The 23318-nt window shown below is 40.2% G+C and overlaps 1 protein-coding gene across 1 annotated transcript; it reads right to left on the reverse strand.

Annotated features, from left to right (window-relative positions):
- Window positions 1-1755: 1755 nt before the first annotated feature.
- TSPAN13 (tetraspanin 13) lies at window positions 1756-18469 on the reverse strand. Its single transcript, XM_031590060.2, has 6 exons — window positions 18107-18469; window positions 6577-6744; window positions 5751-5831; window positions 4573-4686; window positions 4042-4152; window positions 1756-2881 (listed from the first exon to the last, which is right to left on the reverse strand). Exons 1-6 carry the CDS (start codon window positions 18167-18169, stop codon window positions 2807-2809), a joined length of 612 nt encoding a protein of 203 aa, XP_031445920.1. The 5' UTR covers window positions 18170-18469; the 3' UTR covers window positions 1756-2806.
- Between the last annotated feature and the right edge of the window lie 4849 nt (window positions 18470-23318).

A 23318-nucleotide genomic window follows, 5' to 3' on the forward strand; every position in this document is an offset into this window, starting at 1 on the left:
AAGCCCCAGTGCAGCAGCCACAGAAACAAAGGGAGAAAAAGTGCTTACCCTTAGTAGGCCTCCAGCAGGCACGGATCTCCAGATGAGACACCCTCACCTCCACTGCCAACCCTTACATGAGGTCTGAGAAGGGGCAGATCCTGGAGAAGCATTGCATGCCCCTGAGCTCCTCTGGGTTGGCCCTGCCTTCACACCAGGTGCTCAATCACTGGTTCAAGCTGTGACCAGCATTTCTGCTACACTAAGTAACAATTTAGAATTATATGGCTTTGTCTTTAGGCAGTTATTAATCTGTAGATATCTTAAAGAAAGAGAAGACAATTTCTGCTTCTTCTAGAATAACGGGCTTTATAAAAGCATTTCAACATAATTAAGGTCAAAAAGCATTTAATATAAGCACTGAATATAATATAAGCTCCCAAACTGCCTTGATATTCTGATATTCTGCTACTGTTAATAAGCTTCTATAAGATTTGGTCACAATTAAGTCAAACTCTAAAGCAGTCAGAAAAATTAATGCACCTCTGCAGAAAATAGCAAGAATGAAAATGTTGTATGTCCAAAACTGTTTTCTCAAGAGGAAAGACAGGAAAAGAAAAAAAAAAAGACAACCCCACAAAAAATAATAAATAAATTAAAAGTTCCATCTAAATACATTAGTAGAGTACAGCATCTCTTGTATACTGATATGCAAGTTAGGCCTCTAAAGCAAATTTCTTTCCAAGTTCCAAAGTCAGAATAAATCTGTTTTATTGTGTCCCTCCCCCCACCTTAAGAAAATGAATCTATCACTGATGTGAATTTCAAGGTTTGTAGTTGTTTGGGTTTGCTTTTGTTGTTGGTTTTGGTTTTGTTTTTTTTTTTTTTTAAATCACAATCTTCAAAAGACAGTGTTACATATACAATAGAAAAACTTTAATCAAACTCTACACTCTACCACCTGTCTTTTGAACACTAAAGCAAACTCACACTGAATGTTCTGAGATGTGACAGCTCTAACATGATCACATTTTCACTATTTTCTTAGAAATGCAAAATTACATTCCAGTATCACCTACTATATTAATGAAACCAGACCTGCCCCAAAACGAAGCTGTAAATAAATCAATAAAAAGAAAGAAGAATCAAAATTGAAGCAGCCACAGAATATTATTTCAACCTTCTTACAACTTCTTAATACTTCTCTAATTTATTATATTAACGCACAAAATACAAGGAAAATTAACTGCTGCTAAGGACAGCTTTGGGATGATCTGTTCAGGTTCAACACTTCCCTTTGAAACCTCATGACAATTCCTTCTTGAGCAGCCCTAGGCACACAGCAGTCTCAAAGTGTTCTGATAAGCATATATTTCATCTTCTTTCTGGCTCCTTTCCCAAAGCAAGAAGGTACCTTCCCAGCAAAGGGAGAGCCCTTTGAGAGCTACCACTATTAACATTCACTGCCGCCCTCTCTTTCCTCCACACTCAGATGCTGTATTATTTGGCAGTTTAAATTAATAAGCCTCACTTTCTCCTCCTACAGAGCTGTCTTTTTCAGGGCTACAGCAGCTACCTACCGTGCCAGAGGCAGCATCTTAATGAAGAAAAGGTACTGTGCAGGCCTGTGATTCACTGTGATTAGAAATAACTGGAACATTGTGCACCTCTGGTGTTGACACCTCTGTTGACATCTTCCAGCTCATCCCTCACTTCTGTTAGAGGCTGGACCAGGGACTACACTTTCTTTCTGCTCAGACAGCACTCAGCACATGAATGATGCACATTTTAACTTTAATTCTTTTCTCTTTTTAAAACAAATTAGTGGAAAATACAATTAGTTACCCCCCACCTCTGGTGTTCAATCTCTCTCATCAAATCAAGACTTTTAGGTGGACAACAGAGGAATAAATACTGCTGAATTACTGCAAGAATAATTTTACACCATCTGTAAAAATATTTGTACAACTTTCCAAACACCAAGTCAAGTTTCTTACACAAAGAAGATGACAGACCACTACCAGCTCTGATGCTGTGCAAATACCAAACTCCATTTTGATGTCAAAGAAAAAAACAGGTTCAAGTTGATTAGCTGCAGATTACATTCATTCACTGTTCTCATCGTGAAAATATCCAGTAAAAAATAAAGTACTTTTATTTTCAAAAAGAAATCTAAATCTATCATATAGCCACAGCAAATGGGGAAGGGAAAGGGTGAAGATTACAGTAGTCACTTATGTGCAGTACAGAAAATAACAAAACAACATCTTCAGCTTTTTTATAACCTTAACAAGAGAGTGAGACCATTATTTAGACACAGAATGCAACTAGAACTCATCCTAAATCCTAATCAAATCATACAATCAAACAAGCATTAAACACCCACCATTTATTTTTGTCATTTTAATGAGAAATTAGGTGAATTTTTGTAATTAATCAATACAGCAGAAAACACTTGGGGTTGTTTTTTTGTTGTTGTTGTTTTTTTTTTTTTTTTTTTTTTTTTGGACATCAGAGAAGCTAGTAGTGCTTCAAAACTCACTGAATAGAGTTCACCACACCAACTACCAAAGTCTTTAACAAAAAATTATCAGCTCAGAACAGCATTCTGATTTTGCCCAGCTACTGAATACGCCAATCTACTTCAAGATAGTGATTCTCATAAGAAAAACAGTGAATATTTAAAGATGAAAACTGCAAACTCATGGAAGGTAAATTTTCCTTCTGGTACACAGAGTATTCCTACTATAGAGAAACACTAAACTATGGAAATCTAGTATTCTGAAGTAGAGGATGCAGAAAGAAGATTCAGTCTTTTATAAACTTATCAAAGAAAAGCACTAGGGTTTGCACGGGGATCCTTTTGGTTCCTGTATCTATAGGTCAGCCAGACTCCCAGAATCTGAAAGGAAAACACAAAGATATTATTAAGCAGAGGGTCTCTCCCTTATCCTTCAACAGTTTTACAAAACTTATTTTAAATGTAAAATTCTGATAATGAATTTACAGCACGAGTGTAGGATATTTTACTATTGCTAGAATTGCATGACCCCACACAACTTCCTTAATTAGAAAAAGAATGCACCTTTCTCAGGAAGATCTATCTAACAACACAGAAAGGACAAAACTGTATCCAAAAATGCTAGAAAAGTATTTACAGGAGCATCAATTACTATTCTTTCCCCTCTTTAGATGAGAAATATTTGTAAACCTCTTTTTAGGATAATGATAAAGTAATATCCTTCAAAAACTTTTTACATTTTAAAGCTACAGCTTAAGAATAAGGCTATTTTTCCAGTGCATTTTCAAATTCCGTCCTTTTCACTCTTCAGCTCCACACCTCAGGTAGAGAGCCCACAAATTTTTAGTAAATAAATGTGGGCAGAAGTAAGAGATGAGTTCTGCTTTACGTGCTGTATCTCTCGCTGATGTAATAGTTATGGTCTGAAAACCGCACTACACAGCAGAAGCAGAATTTTAACATGTTATGAAAGATCTGCTCTGAGGATTTTTATTCACTGATTGATAAAGCAAATATATAGATTTATACATTTTAAAACTCATACATAAAATATTCAGTCATCATCAAACTGTCTCCATGCAATGCATGGGGCACCAAAGAAAATCCCTTCCTTCACCAACCCCCCAAAAAAAAACCACAAAAGCAACCTAAAACAAAGAGCTTGGAAGGACAGGATGTGGAGCCCAAAGACCAAGCAAACAAACCAAAAGCGACAGCATGTCCATTACTTTTGGGTACAATAACAATAAACCTAATGAGTTAGCTTTCTGCAGAATCTACAGCACCACATTTCAATGAGGTATCTACTCAATGGTTTGTAGTGTAAATAACAGAAAGCTGTAAATACTCTCAACCCTGTTTTTGTCAGACTTCAACAAGCTGACAGCCTGAAAAATTTTGACCTTATTAGATTTGACTCCTGAGACATGAGACAATACTGGGAGTTCCTGTAATAAAACCCCTAAACTTTAAGATTTTTTGTTTGTTTGTTTTAAATATGGTGAGAGGAAAACACACTATTTTCTAATCTATTCATTTACCTCTGTGAAACTGAAGAAAAGTCCTATGCCTCCAACAAATCTGAGCACCATTCCCGAATATTCTTCTATTATTGGTGCACATGGTTGACAATGGTGACTTCTAAAACAATCCTGTAATAGATATAAGCAGAAAATTGCATCCCGTTTTCTGATGGTGCTTCACCGATTGACACTATTTTGTTAGCTCTGCAGCAGACTGCAAACCATGCACAAAACTTTGGGAATTTTAATACTCCAGAAAAGCAATATGGAGCCCAAAGACCAAGCAAACAAACTAAAAGCGACAGCATGTCCATTACTTTTGGGTACAATATCAATAAAGCAAACAAGTTAGCTCGTTAGGTTTAAAATACAGAAAAGACAACAGAATACAACCTTTAAAGAGTGCTCTGCAATAAGGTTTCCAGTAAGTTAAGGAAGGACCTTAGGACTGTTGTGACAACTAATTTACAGATTTGTTAAAAACCCCTGCCTTCAACTAGGAAAGAAATTACACATTTTGAAACAAACAGGATGAGAGAAAGAACTTACAGAGGAGCAAGTTTCATTTGGATCAAAAAATCTGAATCCACAGCAATTCAGATTTCTCTCAAGGTCTGTTCTTGCACTTTTAGTGTTATTCCATCCCACCTCTAGAAGTTGACTCTGGAAGGTATAAGCAAAAACACATATTAATTGAACTGTTTTCTATCTCAATGGAAACCAATATACCAGGCAAAGTAGATGATCCTTTTTTGCTATCCTCACAAGAGTCAAAACAGGAGTTTTCCAAATATATCTCAAACACAAACCTTATTTATGTCTGTCTATTCAATGGAAAGATGTCACCAAACAGAAACTGTTGTGCTTACCCAGTTTTGCTCCACCAATTACATAACATTTTACAATGAAAACCTTCAGATCCCCATGTCTAACAGGATAATATATTAAAAAAAAAAATGACTTTAACATTCAAACAGTCTGGGTAGCAAATGAGATTGCGACACCTACCAGCAGCAAGTTTGGTCATAAATGGTCATAACTCATTTTCTTCCAGTCTTTTTCCTAAACCTGATAAGAGCACTAGTAATGGGACACGTGACTAATCTGACTGCTCAGACTTTAAACAAATCACTCTGTTACACGTAGAGGAAGTAGGTCATTTTGTCTTGTCCCTTCTTTACACATTAAGGATTATTCTCCATACCCCACAGAAGTTGTCTTTCTTTCCCACAGATCTAGTCTGTACCTAATACAGTCATCACCTTTTCAATTACGTGAGAACAATTCAGTAGTTTTTATAAGTTTTACATTATGATTACAGTAGATTGCATCAGCTTATTTGGAACTCATGAAGACATGATATGATCAAGATACTATGCTGCTACACTTGTGACCAAAAACCTAGACAGAAACTTTAAAATTAGAATAATTTTTAAAGGACAGCTGAAAGGCAGGGATTTAAGAGATATGTGAACAAGCCACTATGAGATGTGGATTAGTAATGGGACTCAGTCGGTCAGGTTGGTGGCTGGACTTAATGATCCTGAAGATCTTTTCCAAACTAGATGACTGTTTTTTGAAGGCAGATTTTCTTAAAATATACGCTCACGCTCTTCATTTAGAGGAAGGCTACATATAAATATATGCATGCATGCACACGTGTGTGTGTGTAATAAGAAATAATGTTATACTATAGATTAACTGAGAAATAAGGAAGTATTTCTTACCTGCTGTTCCTTGTTCAGTGCCAGACAGGCACAGGAGACAGAAAACTGGACGATGAAGACTAGCAAAAGAATAATCATGTACTGTAAGCAGTAGTTAAAGATGCATTCTCAAAAATTTTGCTTATAGAATACATAATTATTGGATTACATCAGGTCATCTGAAACAAAAATCTACAGATGAATTCTGACTAGATGTGGAAAAAATTAAATTGTATCAAAGCAGAGAATGTTATTTATTTGGAGTCCACAACCAGAAAAATAAGAATATTATCCGATTTAATCTTTTCTCTCATCTACACAGAACTAGTTTGTTATGCAAAGCAGACTGCTTATGCAGTGTTGGTAACACAAAAATGGACAGCAAAGCACCGTGCTGAGAAGGCCTGTGCTCATTTCTAATCTGAGTTCACAATTAAAAAGTAGGTATGAAAAGAAAGTGCTTATTGGCAGCATATGAATATGCATTCCTCTGCCAGCTCCAATCATTTCACTGTCTATATCATTGTCCTCCACTGTTAAATCACATTAGTAGTTCACATACTCTAGGTTGCTTTAGGGTTAAGCACACAGTGAGAAGGATTTATGATACAGTGCCTCACCTTAAAAGCTCTGAAAAAATTAATGTATTTCAAAATTTTTAGAAAGGGAAGTGAATATTTCCATCCTCAAAGTGAAAAAAGAAGGATAAAGCTGGGAATTCATTTTAGACTGCATTAGACCAAAACAAGACTGAATTTCTGCCTTCCACAAGAGTCTTTGCCCGCCAGAGCAGATTGTTCATGTAACTTGAACCAAGCTGTAATCCAAGTAATACATTGAAGGATACAAAGAACAGCAACACTTGGTGATGTTTCACTGCACCAATCAATCCAACTAAGGCAATGAAGAAGAGGAAGATGCCTACAGCAATTGCCACTCCAACAACTCTGAAACTAGAGATGAGGCCAAAGCCAATTCCCCATGCTGCAATTCCAATCAGCAGCAGGCTCACCAGCTGGAGGGAAGAGAAAACAAAGAGTTAGTCTGCATGTAGAAGAGGCTCAATCTACACACAACTACATTCTTTATGTTAAAGCTGTTATCAGAAAGGTATGATTCTTTCCAGCACAACGAGAAGCAGCACAATTCTCAACAAACCAATTCTCCACTTGATCCTAAAGGTGACTTAAGTACCAGATGTTTTAAGGCACACATATTCTTCAACACTGTCAACGTGGACTTGTTCTAACTTAATACCTGCAAGACGAGCTGTGTTGCGTACCACTGATTGACTAGAAATACTGAATTTGTGTGGATTATAACAGAATTAACAAATAAGATAAAAATCATCAGCTTTAATTCATAGAACAGAAGAATGAAAATCGCAGATGTTTTCTGAAATATACTGTAGCTAAAGAAAGCATGGTTGCACAGCTCTGGACGTGGAAGAGAGCACACTGCCATAATTTACTGTAATCAGAAATACAGTTGCATTAATTTATTACAGAAGATTATGTATAGTTTATATATATTTATTTATATATTTATTTATTATTTATTTATACACACACACACACACACACACACACATATATATATATATATATATATATATATATATATATATATACATATATATACATGATATAAGACAATAGTTAACAAGGTCACACAAATATATTTTTCAGATCTGTATCTCAAGGACTGCATGTCATGAAACAATAAAGGTGTCCTGTCTTTGCTTCATAATTAGTCAGGAAAACAGCTCCACTATGAAGTCAACCCTATTTCAATGCCCAAAGCACTCTTATGCTATTTCCTTCCTTTAAAAGATGGTATTCAGGGAAGGTAAGTGGAATCTGTCTCCGTTACTTTACTGGAATTTATTGTTTATGCAAGCAGGAAGCTCCAGCCTTTCCTGTTTCCATGCCAAAAACACAGAACGTCAAAAAAAAAAAAAAAAAAAAAAAAAATCCAACATAAAAGGCTACAGAGAAACTTGCAGTGAGTTACAGCAGGAGGTAAGCAGCAGACAAAGCCAACCCAGATGACCAATACACAAGATGCCTAATGCTCCCATCCAAACCTGTCAGACTCATGCATAACATTATCTATTACATTCTGTTATATAGCATCAATTCAACTTGGGAGTTTAAAATTTACATAAGCTTGCCCTCACCAGAAAACATATCATTATCAAGACAGTATGTGCTCAGTTTAGTCCAACTCCATTATCTTACACCACAGCAAATAAAGAGCAAGCATTTACGCTTGCTCGCTGGTTTCTGTCCAAACAAGATGTATTATGACATTTACTGCTTACCCAGAGGGATTCTTTTTAAAAAAAGTAAATTTCCAGCTTAGCCATCATTTCAGTGTGTTTGCCCTAAAGCAGGGCACTTTTCTTGGTTTCAACACAAAACAGGTGAAGATGTATTTTTCAGCTAGGCTTTTTCAGAAGGCTTGTCTGTGTAATGATGCTTTTGAAACATGTAATCTTACAGAACATCAAGGAAGTTGTAAAACAAGTTGTGATGCTCACCAAGATCAAAACATGGTGGGTGTTTTCTTCCACTTGTGTTCAAAGAGGACAATGCCTCAGAAAAGTTTTTACAAAAAGCCAGTAATCCTCAGGAGAAATTTAAGACAGGCCAAAAGAATACGAGGATTTGCATACCTACATCTTCCTTTCACCACGTGGAGAGACAAAAGAATGGTATCAAAGTCAAGGAAATTTTTCAATAATAAGTATAGTTTTAGGATTAATTTACATTAGTTTTGTTTCTCCTAAACAAAAAGCCTTAATCATCACATTAAGTTAAAACCAAAACACTGTGCCAAGTTGTTATGAATCTAAACTACAGGGAAGAGGAAAGAAAACAACATAAAAGCCTTGGCTCCGACACAGACAGATTTTCTGATTGCATGCAGCACAGGGCTATGAACTGCATAATGTTACTGCTAAAAATTAGCTTTGCTAATCAGTTAAGATCTATCCATCCTGATCTATGCCCATTCACTTTATTGCATTGCCTAATACCACTGGGAAGAGTTATCTTACTACATAAACATCAGAAGTGAACAACAAAAGAAATCACATAACTCAATTTCCAATCAGAAATGGCTGAGTCAAGCTGGCTGGGGCTCTGAGCAACCAGATTTAGCTGCAGATATCCCCATTCATTGCAGGAGGGTTAGACCAGATGACCTCTATATGTCCCTTCCATCCCAAACGTTTCTGTAATTCTACAACCTGTACTCCGCATCAGCTCCAAAGCACTGAACTCACATTGCCACCACACAGCTCTTGAAGGTGTTGTCTCAAGAAGAATCTCAAAATGTGTCACATTTCAATTTGTTTCACAAAGAAGAGCAGAAAAAGTAGTAAAAGCATCTCCTAATCATTTTTATCAAGGCTTCTTTCTGCTGCCTCAGCTATGCTTGAAAATATTTATCTGTTCAGATCTTTGTCAGTTATTTGTCAAGTCTAAAATGATTTAATCAATATTATTCCTACAAGCATCAAAATCAAAATCTGTGCTTAAAATATGTGTTAGATACATGCAGTGTTGGAGCAGCAGTGTACACAGTTCTTGCTGCTGTTAATTCCCTCACCTTCCATTACTCAAAAGACATGTACGTGAAATTAAGCTGTGTGACACTAGAAGTTACTACTGTGACTTACTTGCCCAAAAAACTTTTCTGGTATTAAGAGTTATATACTAAATCTAAAACTGCCACAGTTTTCAATAGAGAAAATATTTCAGGCTTAAAATCTGTTGTTGAACCTCAAATGTTCAAGAATTAGTCAGAAAAAAAAAAAAGAAAAAAAAAAGGTTTTACATTCTCTTCAAGAACAGTAATTTTCTATTCCTATAGGAAGCTAATTGTTCCTTACAATATCTGGAAATTCATTATGATCACAGGTCCGTGTCACTGGGCTCTGGCTGGCAAGCAATGTAAAAGTACTTCATCCAATCAGTCACACATCGTGTGGATGAAAGCCACTATCAACTACTCTTCTTCTGGCCACTTGAGAACGTGCAAAATTGACCTTGCATTTTAAAACTGAAATGGAGACAGAAAGCCATTTTTCAAAACAGATTTAGGATTAAGCTCATGCCTCCTTCTGCATGTTGAAAGACAGATGAAATAAATGGTTGTTATTCTTTCATTTTGACACTCAGAATCATCCCTTCTGGTTTCTCATTACCTGGTCAACAGGTGGCTGCCAAGGAAATATCAGACATGCAGGTCAGCAGTTACCAGTTTGGGCTGCAGGTGTAATTAATTGCTCAGATGCAGATCTTCAAGAAATAAACTCCATCTTGTAAATAAAGCATTTCAACTCTTTTGTTCCCAAGGCTCACCCCAGAAGGATAAAGCGTTTTTTCTCTGTTATTCATTGCTTAACAGAATGAACAATACAGATATGTAGTTTCATAGTGTTTGTTTCACAGCAGCAGCTTTGGGAGCTTACTCCCAGAGAAAATAATGCCATCCTTGGAAATCAGAAACATAAGTTTCCAATAAGTTTGCCGATCTATATTTCCAATGTAGATGAAATGCAGTTTCATTTACATAAATCTTTGGTTATGTAAAACTAATCTTCGTTACTGGTGTTTCAAATATTTGCTTAATCAATCTACTAAAAATAGATCAAATCACAGTCCAGTTTCTACTGAATACAAACAGAATCCATTTTTCCCACAGTATTCTCATTAGTAAGCCGAACAAGTGTAGATTGGAAAAATGGAGTGAACTGTACAACTGAATGGAGACTGGATGGACTGCTGAGTCAAAGGCTAGTACTGGATGGCTCAGCATCTAGCTGGAAGCTGGTAAGGGGGCTCATAGAGGGGCTGATATTATGCAGTATCTTTATAGACAACTTGAGCAGTGAGATGGAGTGAATCCTCAGAAAATCAGTGGATGATACTGAAAAAGAAAGAGCAACCAACTCTTCAAGTAGCAGAGGTTCAGTTCAGACAGACCTGATGAACTTGAGGAGTGAGCCAGGAGAAATCTCACAAAGAGCAAAATTCTGCACCAGGATTGCATCTGTGCATCTTTGGAACAGACTGGCTGAGCAGCCTTGCTGAGATAGAGCTGCAGATCACACAGACTGCCAAGTGGAATGGGAGCCAAGAGTCTGTTCTTGCCACAAAGGGAAAGTCAAGAGGAGTGGGATCAAAGGAAACTCACACTGCAGCTTCACCAGCATTAAGTACTGAGTTCTATTTCAAACCTCCTAGGTAGAAAAGGAATGGGAGAACCTGGAAAGGGTCACCAAGTGGCCTGAAGCCTTGAGAGTGATGTCTGAAAATCATGGGATGGAGCTGGGTTTGTTCAGTCTGACGAAGAGGTAGTAGTTCAAGGATAACCTAATAGCAGCTGAAAATGAAGGACCATTGCAAAACCAATGGAGACTTTTGAGGACTTACTGACAGCAAAACAAGTGCAACAGCCACAAGGTAATGGCTTGAAAGGTTCTGGACATCAGAAAAAAAAACAAAAAACCAACAAACATCTGCAAGTTGGTCTGGTGCTTCTCAAAGGTTCTCAAGACTCAGGTAGATAAAGGCTATCAATCCAGCATTGCTCACAGTCCTGCCCAGAGCAGATAAGCTCCAAAGTTGCCCCCAGCCAACAGTCCCACACCACCACTGGCTGCTCCAACACAGAAACCTTGCCACTCTCCTCACTAAAAAATGAAGTCTTACCAGGGGCCAGGTTTAGCACTGACCAAGGACTTCTCTGAACCACTTAAATAGAGACTGCAGTCATTTCCTATCCTTTTCTCTTCTTATAAGCTGCCCTCAATAAAAGAGAAATGAATGATTCTTCAGAAGTACTTACACAGAGATGTAAATGATCCCATCCACTTAAGGCAAGTTTACACAGGGAGTAAACAGGCATTAAGAGCAGAAGAATGTATTACAATCTCAAACTAGTGAAAGCTGTCTCACAAGGATGCTACAGGCACATACTGTCCTCAGACTGGAGAAAACAGAGCCAGAGAAAGCATGTGCATGTGTGGATAGTTAACAGCAGCACTGTGAATTGCAAACCCTCATTTGCTATAACTGTAACTATTGGTAACTTCACCAATACAAACTCCAGCAACCTTGTTTAAAAACGCACACACAGGCACAGGCTTAGCATAATCCAATATATCACTCATTCATTTGAAATTAAGTAAATGCTTTCCCTGAGCAGACCTCGAGGCAGCATGAGTCCTAAGAGAAGTGCAGTAGTTTTCACTATGAGGCCAAATACTTTTTCTAGAGTCTGAAAATGATAATTAAGAGAACAAAGCATATTGCCTATAGATGAAATGTTACTCTCATGTCAGCATCTCCATAGGAGAGGCTTTAGGGACTGTAAGTTCAAGATCAGTGTAAGGGATCAGATTCCATTTTAAGCATCTTCCATTACATATTAATGTGAGGTTTTTTTTAGTTATATGTACACATATATACATATATGTCACACTTAAAGGATATTGCAAGTTATGAGAATGTCATCTTCACTTTTAGATGGGTTTAAAATAGTAATTTATTGAGTTGTCTGGGTTTCCTTTTCCCTTACAAATATTATAAAGGCTAATGCTTGATTGTGTTAACAGTAAGTTAACTGGAGAAGAGGACCAGCAAACCCATGATGACTTCAGCTTCTGTCACAAAGAATTTCTTCTTCATCTATAAGCTATTATTTCGCAATATCTCTGATGTTCAAGTCCTCCTGCACACGCAGTTGCTCATTTACCCCACTACTACACTGGATAAGTGTATTTCTCATCATGTTTATCCCTTGTGTACTTCTCCAGAAGGTTATACTCCATGTTACAAAAAGAAACCAAGATACAGAGAAATGACTTCACTTGACCACACCAACAAACAATTCCGATGCCCAAAACAGTTCCTCCTTCCTTCAATGGCATGCCATAAACAAATCTGCTATTTTGACTGATTAGCAACTTTTCAGCATTTCATCTAGCTTGAACTACTTGCTTGTTAGAAAGCAAGTCATCCACAGAATTTAGTGCTCGCAGTGTTTCCTTGTAGTCTCAGCCCAAAAAGATGTTAGTAAAAACTACATCTTGGAACCTAAAGGTCAAGAAATATGGCCTCAGTACTTCTGGGTAAAGAGATTATAAAGCATTCACACTGCTATCAGCAAAGGAAATATTTAGAGGAGAACAGTCAGGCTGCATACGGAAAACAGGAACTAAAATCAGACAGGTTACACACATAGATAGCCAGCCTGCCTAACCTCTCTCTACGTATGTGAATTCATATTCACAACACCCATTTTAAGGGAGCTTCAGAATTTAAACCTCTATTGGTATTGATTTTGAAGTCAGATTTCTACCACGCTCCACTTCAACTTCCTCAATCATTTCTGCACAACAATAGAGAATCTAGAAGACAATTGCTCTGGTCCCCTGCACTTCATCTATTAATATAGCATGCAGCACAATGTTAATCTCTAACAAAATATGACTAAGTGAGACTGATTTCTATCAGAATTGCAAGCTATCCAATCCGTAAGCAACTTTACCTCCTCGCAGTACTTCTTCAGCTTTATCAAAAGCAAAGCTGGGGCTGAGCATCTTCCAAAATACTTCCAACAGAAAGCAGAATCTTTCACCTTTCTGAGACTTATTTAAGTGGGGAACAATCAGTAGCCTGGTTACTGAACAGCTGAAAGGACGTGATGTGGAGCAAGACATTTATGTGAAAGGCAACATTCCTGTCTCTTATCTCAGAACCCAGTTCCTTTGAGTACAGAGTTCTTCATGCTACTGGCCAACAATTATTATCAAATAACTGTTGATCACATAACAAGCTTCTTTAATATTAAAATAGCAATGAGATTTTACCCATTTTGTACCCTATAGGTTTTAGAAATTGAAACCTTGAAACTGTGTGGCAGGAACACTTATCGGCCACAATGTTTACTTATTTACTTTGAGGTGGGAAACATTTTCAGGAAGCCCAGTGATCTGACAGATCCTTCTTCCAAACACGGTTCTCCCTCAACCTGAAAATAGCAGTAGACGATCAATGATTTAAGCTATTAATGATTTAAGGCTACTTCTGAACAGTCTAAGTGCTTCTCTAATCCATGCTTGTTTTAAATTATAATAGCGTCTACTTGCACTGCTAGAATAGCTAAAAATATCAGTGATATCAAGCCATGCCATGTTCCATGTAACCTTCTCCTTCTGCAACCTGCCATTCTCCAGTTCTGTCATTAAGCAAGCTCAGCCTCCCTGGTTCCAGCTGCAGCACTCTGTACAAGGCAAGTGTAAATACAAATACCGCTCACACTTGATCTAGAAATCCAACACGTCTAATTTCCAACCATGCTGCCACAAATGGCTGTCATTTTGGACACCAACTGACACACAGCACATCTGAGCATGTTAACTAAAAATAGTTTATCATTAAAATTCTGTATATATGTTTTACTTTAAATCAAATAGCCACTTCTAGGTTTAAGAAGAACTGGAAGCCTGCTCATCAAAACAAAGGAATATGTGTGATGTTTGCTGCTGCAGGAAGAATTGAGTGGCTGCTCAGGTGATAAAAGCAGCACCTACCAACCAAATGAACTGTCAGTAATTTTTTTTTTATCTTTAATTTGAATACATTTAATCTTGTTGCCCAGCTACCATTTCCATGTTTCATCCCTTGCCAAGACATGGGAATTTCCCTTTCCCTTCTGAGAATCTGATTTGAAATAAGATATCAACTGTTCACACTTGAACAGAATTACTCAAGTCTTCCTTGGGAGGAACACTGTCTGCTTACGGAAATCCTTGTCTGAATAAAGTGAGCAAATATTGGTGAGGCCAGCAACCACCAGGGTTCTTATACCTGGAAGATAATCATAGAATGGCTTAGATTGGAGGAGACCTTAAAGACTACCTACTTCCAAACCCCCTGACGTGGATAGGGCTGCCGTCTACCAGCTCAGGCTGCCAAGGATTCCATCCAAATTGGCCTTGTACTCCACCAGGGATGGGGCATCCACAGCTTCTCCAGAGAGCCTGAACCAGGGCCTCACCACCCTCTGAGTAAAGGATTTCTCTCTAACACCTAAGATAAAACTCCCCTCTTTTAGATTAAAGCCATTCCCTCTTGTCCAATCATTATCAGACCACGTAGCAAGTCAGTCCCCATCCTGCTTGTAAGTGCCCCTCAAGTACTGGAAGATTGCAATGTTGTCTCCTCAGAGCCTTCTCTTCTCCAAGCTTAACAAACCCAACTCCCTCAACCTTTCTTTACAGGAGAGGTGCTCCAGTCCTCTGATCATCTTCATGGCCTTCCTCTGGACCTGCTACAACAGTTCCACATCCCTCCTGTACTGAGGGCCCCAGGCTCAGTACTCTGGGTGAGGCCTTACAAGGGCAGAGTAGAGCGGGACGCTCACCTCCCTCACCCTGCTGGTCGCTGCTCTTTTCATGCAGCCAAGGATACTTTTGGCCTTCCGGGCTGCAAGCACACACTGCTGGCTCAAGTCCAGCTTTTTGTCATCAGGACACTCAAGTCCTTCTCTGCAAGACTGCCCTCAGCGAGTTCTCCCAGTCTGTACTCCTATCTCGGATTGCTTCAACCCAAGTGTAACACCTTGCACATTGCCTTGGTTAAAACTCATTAGGTTCTTGTCTGCCCACTTTTTGATTATGTCCAGGTCCCTCTGGATGGCATCTGTCCCCTCTACTGTGTCAACAAATAGGAGAGAGATAAGAAGGCTTCAGTTATGTGTGTATCCTTGAAAGCTGCTGAACTCTGTGGGCAGCCATTCTGAACAATTTCTACCAGTCTGCTGCTCAAAGGGAAACAAGAATATGATCAATCACATAAAGATAAAATTGGTCATATACCCAAAACTAGTACTTGTATTAGACAAACAGCTCTTTCACTTCAAACTTAATTCCAGAAATATATTTCACTTTATGCATACTAAGTCAAGAGCCTCAGTTATTTTTCTGTAATCTTGTTGTACACATGAGGAACCATATGAAGTCAGCAAGACTCAACATAGATACCAAACGTGTTCATACAAGACAAATTTAAAAATGGAATCTGAGCCTATTTAGACCAGAGAAGAACCAAAAGGCATCAGCCAGCAAAAATCATCTGAAAGGAAAGTGAGCAATTAGGTTAGTTGGTTTCTGGTTTCTTGCCTTAAACCAGTAACTGATTACTGCCAGAACATCTATTTTCCTTGGTGCACTACCATAAAAAGTAGATCAAGACAGCATCAGCAACAAGATCAGGCTCCTATATCCTAATTTGTTGTTTTAAAATCCAAGATACTCTAGGAGTACTTAAAAAAAACAACAAAAAAAAAAACACTATAAATTGCAATTCCTGACATTAGTTCTGAGGGATAATTTATTCCAAGCATGTGATGCAGACACAAATCAATGCTAGCAGAAAAACATTCAAGCATTACCTAATCGAGTTTCTATCTCCTTCACTGGCCCTCCCACCAATTATTGCTGTGAATTACTATTGTTTAAAAAGATTAACTTTTGTTCTGGTGGTCTTCCACATGTTTTTCCTGTTAGGAAAAACCCAATCGCTGCATTGTCAGGATTTTATTTAGCCCAGAAGCAGAGAGGTCTTCAAGATCAATTCCTCCAGGCTTACTAAACATTTCATGTTATTTCTGCAACTCAGAAATGAAAAGTGTTCATCTTGAATTTGCCTATCCTTAAAAGGTGACACAAGAAATAACAGGTGGATGTTCTAGTTACGCTGATTCAAAGTCATTCTTTCCTTTTGGAAAAGCATATGTTATATGCATGGAAAAATATCAAGTGACACCCACAAAGTAAATTCTGCTCAGAGACATCAAGATTCAGGTTGTAGGTGCACTGTGCAGGTATTACAAAAAGAAGTATGGAGGTCTCAGGGATCAGATCACCCCTTTTTGAGGCTAAATATGCTCAGGAGACCTACCAGCTCCTTTTGATCTGGTTAATTTTTGGCTATAAGAATAAGCGATGATATCTTCAGAAAAAACAATACCCACTGACCACAACATTTCAAAATGAGATTTGTGTATGCATTATGTTAAAAAGAACCATCTGGATTTCTTTCAACCTTCTATCACTCAAGAAGTACCATAAAAAAAAAAAAAAAGAAAAAGAAAAGAAAAAAAAAAAAAAGAAGCCTTTTGCATTATCTCTGGTTTGTTTGAAAAATCAGGGTGGAGCAATCCTTCACCTTGAGGAGTCTACATATGCTATGCTTACCTGCAAGCGAGGATGGCAAACGAGGCCATGCCTACCTGTTCCCTCTGCTCTGCTGAGGGCTGGCATGGGCAATGCACAGCGTCACAGACATCCTGAGTGACTTCCAGCAGGGCACACCATGCATGCTCCAGAGACTTTTTTAGGGACATCCTCTGCTCTGCAAGCTCCTCTAAGTAACACATGCAACAGCACAGACTCTCCAATGCTAAAGGATTTTGTTCTGCTCTTTTCCAAAGTAATGTATTTAAAATACAAGGTGATGCTCATTAATAAACAATTCTGGCTTCAACACAGGCACTTCTACATCCACTCATGCTCTGTCCTAGGGACTGCCATCAGGTCCAATGACTTCTGTCCACGAGAACGGTTTGTTCTGATGAGCAGTGATAAAACCTGCCTGCTCTCCTGCCTTATTTTCACGAAGGGATCAGGCTGTTATCAGGAAAGCACAGGCACTGCCTGCCAGCCCCGGCTCGCCCAATTTCAGTGCTGTGCATCACCTCCAGGCACGGCTGTCCAACACCGGGCTGCCAACAGGAACCATCAGAGGACATATTACCTTTCTAGAAGTGCTGCAAGAGGAAGCCATTACACATAGCCCCGATTCTTTCTATTTCTGTGTCATTTGAAAATAGATAAGGAGAAAAAGAAAAAAAAAAAAAAAAAGCCTACTCTGCAGTTGGAGATTTTACAGCTTTCTACTGAAAATACACCCTGAAACTCGCCCCGAAGAAAGCAGCCATCTACCTTCGGGCGGGAGCTTCCCAGAAGATGTGCTATGTCAGCTCACGGCAGCGAGGCGGGCCGGCACGGCGCCCACCTCCCGCTGCAAGGCGCGCCCTGACCCCGCTCAGCCCCTTTGTGCGGCTCGGCGCGCCCACACGGGGCTCCCGCAGAGAAGCACTTGTTCCAAGCACCGTCGGAACAACGGAGCCAATCCCGCTCGCTCACGCCGGGATTCCTCTCTGCAGAGCCAAACGGGGCCTGGCGGGCTGGAGGCCGCCCGGCCTGGGCTGAGCTCTGGATTTCGATCCCGGAGAGCCGCGTCCCCGCGGCGACAAACCCGAGGCGGCCGCCTCCCTTCCTACCCCGACCCACGCACCGTGTAGAGCAGGTTGAGGGCGCACAGGCAGTTCTTGGAGCAGGCGAAGCCGCCGCACACCATCGTGCCGCCGCCGGGAGCCTCACCGCGGGAGCCCGCCGCCGCTCCGCCCCCGCCGCCGGCAGCAGGTGAGCGGGGCCCGGCGCCGCGCCCGCTGGTTGGCCGCTCCCGGGTAAAGGTAAAGAGATGGAAATGACGCGAGGAGCGGGCTGGGAGGCGGCGGCTCTCTGCGGGGCTGGGCTCTGCCGCCCGCCCACCCACCTCCAGCCCGGCTGACGGGGCTCAGCCCCCGCGGCGGGACCTGGGAGGGGGGTGGTGGGGAGGTGCGCCCTCAGAGGGGCGAAGGGAGGATCTCGGGTACCTGGGGGCGATGGGGGGAGGTCTGGCATCTCCTCAGCCATTTTGTTGTTTGGGAAACTGGAGATTCCTCCCTTCCTTTTCCATATCTACCTCTGATGGCTTAATTCCTTGTGTAATCAAAAATAATTACTCGGGGATTTGTTTTTCCAGGGCATTTCAGTATTACAAGCAGTTTGTCTGTATATTTCTAATTAAAATTATTATTGATTTTTTTTCCTGTGTTTTACTTTTTTTTTTTTTTTTTAACAAGTTCACCTGTGTGTATTTCCTTCCCTTGAGAATTAAATACTTTCTTATTGCAGGTAGTCAAACAATGATCTGTCTCTATTGCTTCCTAACAGTCTTACCAATGTTCTAATGCTCTTTCCAATGGACTGGATTGCTGCCCCTGCTCACTGGCACTCTCCAAAAGCTTGTGCCTGCTGTGGAATCATAGAATCACTAGGGCTGGAAAAGATCTCCAAGGTCGTCTAGTCCAACAGTCAGCCCATCCCCGCCATTCTCAGTGACCATGTCCCTGTGTCCCTCAGTGCCACATCTACATGGTCTTTAGCACCCCTGCAAACAGAGACCCCCGACTCCATTGGGCAGCCTGTTCCAACACATCGCTGCTCTTTCAGATAATAATTTTTTCCTAATATTCAGCCTTAACCTCTCCTGGTGCAACTAAAAGCCGTTACCCCTCATCCTATTGCTGTTACCTGGGGGAAGAGGCCAACCCTCACCTCAATCTCCTTTCAGCAATTATTACAAACTGCTTCTGTGTCTACACCCTTGCAAGATTAGGGTCCAAGACATATTCTTATCTTTTTTGCTGGGTTTCAAAAAGAGCATAGGCCTCCTCCAGCCAGGATCACTTGTGATGTTTGTGCCAGTCCACAGTACTGCAGTCTCACTCCATCAGGGTTTGGTTCTAGAGAAGTTGCTGGTGATGGTTGGTTCCTGGTCAGCAGTGAAAGCTGCATCTCTTTCTGGTGAATTCACAGCGATACTTAATAGGAACTTGTCATCAAAACAATTTAAGAAGGAAATTCCAAAAACATTTTGTTCTTTGTAATTTGGCTGGCAGCCACCTGCTAAGGAAAGCCACAGCAAGCTATCGGTCCCTGCCAGCAGTGAGACAGAGAGGCTGAACAGCAGCAGCCTTTGTCTTTCCTGGACTGTCACTCAGATCTTTTTTGGAAGCATCTTTTTTTCCCCATGCTCTTTGATATTTTGCCAGACTTCTGCAATTAAATAAAACACTTCCCCCCCTCCTCCCCCCCATGCAATGATGAAGACTGGTGGCTCTTTTGCTGATGTACATCTATCTCTCAGCTGCTAGCCAGACAACAAATTAAAAATTCTCCAGTGTTTGTGACCACAAATTAAATCTGAATGTGCAACAGCTGCTGAAGCTTTCTGTCTGTTTCTAAACTTGTCAGACACAGCCTGTCTCTGCTGCTGGAGCTTTGCAAGGTGATGGGTTGAGTGAAAAATACTTTATGTTTTCTTTTTCCCTTGCTAATTAAGCTGCTTTGATTTTGCAGGCAATTGGGCTTACTGAGGGTACACATTTACTGACTTGAGTTACTGGCCTTATTGGGCCACCATTCTGTTCTTTTGGGCCCAAACCCAGCAGAAGGCAAAGCCAGGAGAAAAAAATCACTTTCTTGGATGCAGTTTCCCTTTAATTTTGTTGCAAAGACCAATTTCAGAAATAGTTTGTTGTCTTCTCAATAGGAAACAGTACCTCAAATGTATACCCTTTCCTAAACACAAGAAGTCATCAGCATATCAAATGTTTTTGTTGGATTTTGTTGCAAATACCCAGGTATAAAGTTACTGTACCATTGTTCCTTTTGTTATCGGGAATTATTCAATACTATCACCCACTGCCCTTCTTCTAAGAAGATCTCTTTCCCTATTAATTATTAAAAGATGCACCTCCACATTGTTAATTAATGGCAGTATTTCTACTAAGGGACACAGCTCATACAGTGCTGCCTAGTACAAGATTACTTCTTCAGATCCAAGTAGGCATCCAACCATATCCTCTGCAGCTTGGTTTGTACCCATTTGGGGCAGTTACAAACTCTGCAGAGCACATCACATCTGGTACAGGTCATCACAGGCTTCAATCAAGTAAATAGAGCTGTGACAAATGAACGTAGCCTGGGTCTGGGCTTTTTCTCCCCTCACCTCTCCGATTCTGTTCACAAGTTATAGAACAAACTTGGAACAGCACGTTTAGATTTAGCATTCAACTTGCTGTTCCATCACTAAGTGGTGCTAAGTGCTGTCACTTCTGGTGCTGGTCAGTAGTGCTGTTCCTATCAGGCTGAAACTTTGTTCACATTCTGGCTCTGGCTGGAACAAGACTGTCTTAATTTTTTTTAAATGGATAATTTCACATTGTTAGTTACAAAAGGGCTCTTCTGCAGCTGGGGAGGAATCTTTCCTTCTTTGTAGAAAACTTTTGCTTGATTTTATCTTTTTAAAGCTTAGTTATTTAAACAGCTGCTCCAAATGAGGACTCTGAGTATTTGTCTCTCCACCCTTTTTCTTTATAGGGGACAAATGCTGCACTCCCATGCTACAATAACCCAGAGCTGCCTGAAACATCCAAGAGCAGTTTGCCCTTTCCTGCTCTTCCCCCACGTTTCTGATGCCTATTCTCCACTTCCTTGCACTCTCTTTGTTCTCCTGCCCTTCTTTGCTGCCTTTCAATGCCACTGCTGGCAACAGGAGGAGCGACAAGCAGTGTGAATTGGCTGTTCTTTCATGGGAAACTGCAATAGGGGATTGTGCACCGCACACTTGTGATGCTGCAGTCCTCACAGATGGGACAAAAAGTAGTGCTCCTGGAGGGGAGGGGGAGGGATTCTGCATTGCTACCGGGGCTCAATGCCAGCACACTTCTTGCAGTTGAGCAGAGCTTCAAGCAGAGATGCTTTGGTAGTTCACTGTCTGTTTCTATTATAGACTGTGGTAATTTCAGGGAGGTTTCCTGCTTGGGGCCTTCTGCTGAAACTCAGTGAGTACTGAGCCCTTAGGGAAAAACCTCTTCTGTTTCTACTGCAATCCCGTGTTCTTGTTGCTGCTTTATTTTACTTACTATGCGTGTGTGAAATCTTAAGATCTGTGTCACTTCTGAGGTACACGTATGAAATGCAGAGGCACAAGAGTGTCTTAAACTACATACCATTGACTTAAAACATGGTGACCCTTTCTCTTGCTCCCTGCTATTACGGAGTACCTAAAACATTACAAGTGAAACATTGTTTGCAGAAATTGATTTTTATCGCTTTATTTTCCCCAGGTTTACAATGAGTACTTGACAGAACTCTGAGTGGTTCCTTTCTCTCTTTGTCTTGCAGTCATTTTTCTTCCCCTGTTGTTTGTATAAAGTCTCTCATGCACATCAAAATCAGGGAGGGGAAAAGCTGGGTAAAGTGAGCCAGGTGTTTGCTGGAGTAGGAATGTTGCATGTGATATCTGTACTGTAATTAGTATCAGTTAGCATTCAGTTTGACTTTCTCTTCTAAAATGTGTAAACAAAGGGCCAGTGATAGTAGGAAAAACACACAGTGAGTCTAAACGATATCAGTTGTGCTGCAAGACAATCAGGCTTGTTAAAAACCATTGCTAATTCCATTGGGATTTTTAAGGAACATGAAATGCCCCTTGAGCAATTTTTTTTTTCTTTTCCAGCTGTGTTTGCCAAAGTATTTCTGTTTGCTTTGTTGTGTGGTTTCTTCTTGTTTTATTTGTATTAAGCCTAACATCAGTCTTTGGGGTTCCTTTGAGGGACTACAGGACAACTGCAGCTGATAATGTTACAAACAGTAATGTCACATTTGTCTCCATGATGATGCAGTATCTTGAAAATTTCCCATATTCCTTTTATACACACACAGTGGTTCTATAGGATTGTTTTTAAGGCTTTCTGCATCAGCCTAAGAAGAAGACAAGCATCTGCAGTCTAAGTTGTATTCCTAATATTTATTGTATGCAGCTGATATCTTAAATTGTTAGTTTTAAGGTGCACACATGATCAAGGGGGATGAGCTTCCAGCTAGCTTATCATGGGATATGCAAAGGGCTTATCCTGCCTTGGCAGCTGGCCATGAAAGCATGTCCCTGTGCTTGGCACAGAAGTGTGCCTGTAGTTTGTGGGTAAGTGGGGCCTGTGTTATGGTCAACAAAAGCCTGCAAAGGAAAATGATGTGTATAATCTGTGCGAGTTCAATAGTGCCTCACCACGGAAAGCAGCAGGTCCCTATGCCTGGCCATTTCTCATCACTGTTAGAGGATGTTTGAGTCATCTTGGTCACCTGAACCACCTCAATTGTTCAGTCATGTCAATTAGTCACCTTGGTTTTCAATAAAGCAGCAGGAGAAGTATATGGAATCAATAAAGCATGCACTTAAAATGTTGTCTGCAGCAAAACAATTCTAAAGAGCTGAATCCAGTGCCAGTGTCCGGTGTCCACATCCTAGTTATTTACTGTATTGTTTTGCAAGGAATTCATTGTGTCACAATAGGCACTGGCATGCAGTCGTGAGTTTCTTCCTGGAATAAAACCAGTTTCCTGGCAGCACTACAGCACTGGTGCCATTCCACCCTGGCCTCAAGGCAGCCCTTTCTGGCACCAGGCAGGGAAGGACCACATAGGCAAAGCTTGCATGTCAGAGCAACCTGTGCTGTGTTGGGGGTGCCAGGCACAGACACACAAGGTGTTGCAGAGGTCCTTGCAGTAATGGGCATTACAAGCCAGAGGCAAGGGAAGCTCAAATCTAGCATATAGAATGAAATTGCTTATGTTTTTTGGAATGGAAAAGAAGATAAAGCTCTTTGGGACCCTTATTT

Source organism: Phasianus colchicus, chromosome 6, assembly GCF_987193195.1.
Source record: "Phasianus colchicus chromosome 6, bPhaCol1.hap1.1, whole genome shotgun sequence".
In the NCBI taxonomy this organism is placed as follows: Eukaryota; Metazoa; Chordata; class Aves; order Galliformes; family Phasianidae; genus Phasianus; species Phasianus colchicus.

What these genes read in the sequence shown, in the direction of transcription:
- TSPAN13 (XM_031590060.2), bottom strand. Translation starts at nt 18,169, where the DNA reads ATGGTGTGCGGCGGCTTCGCCTGCTCCAAGAACTGCCTGTGCGCCCTC. An exon ending in CAAATGAAACTTGCTCCTCT is followed by an intron (nt 4,153 to 4,572) that starts GTAAGTTCTTTC and finishes TATCTATTACAG; the next exon opens with GATTGTTTTAGAAGTCACCA. An exon ending in TTTTCTTCAGTTTCACAGAG is followed by an intron (nt 2,882 to 4,041) that starts GTAAATGAATAG and finishes TTTTCCTTTCAG; the next exon opens with ATTCTGGGAGTCTGGCTGAC.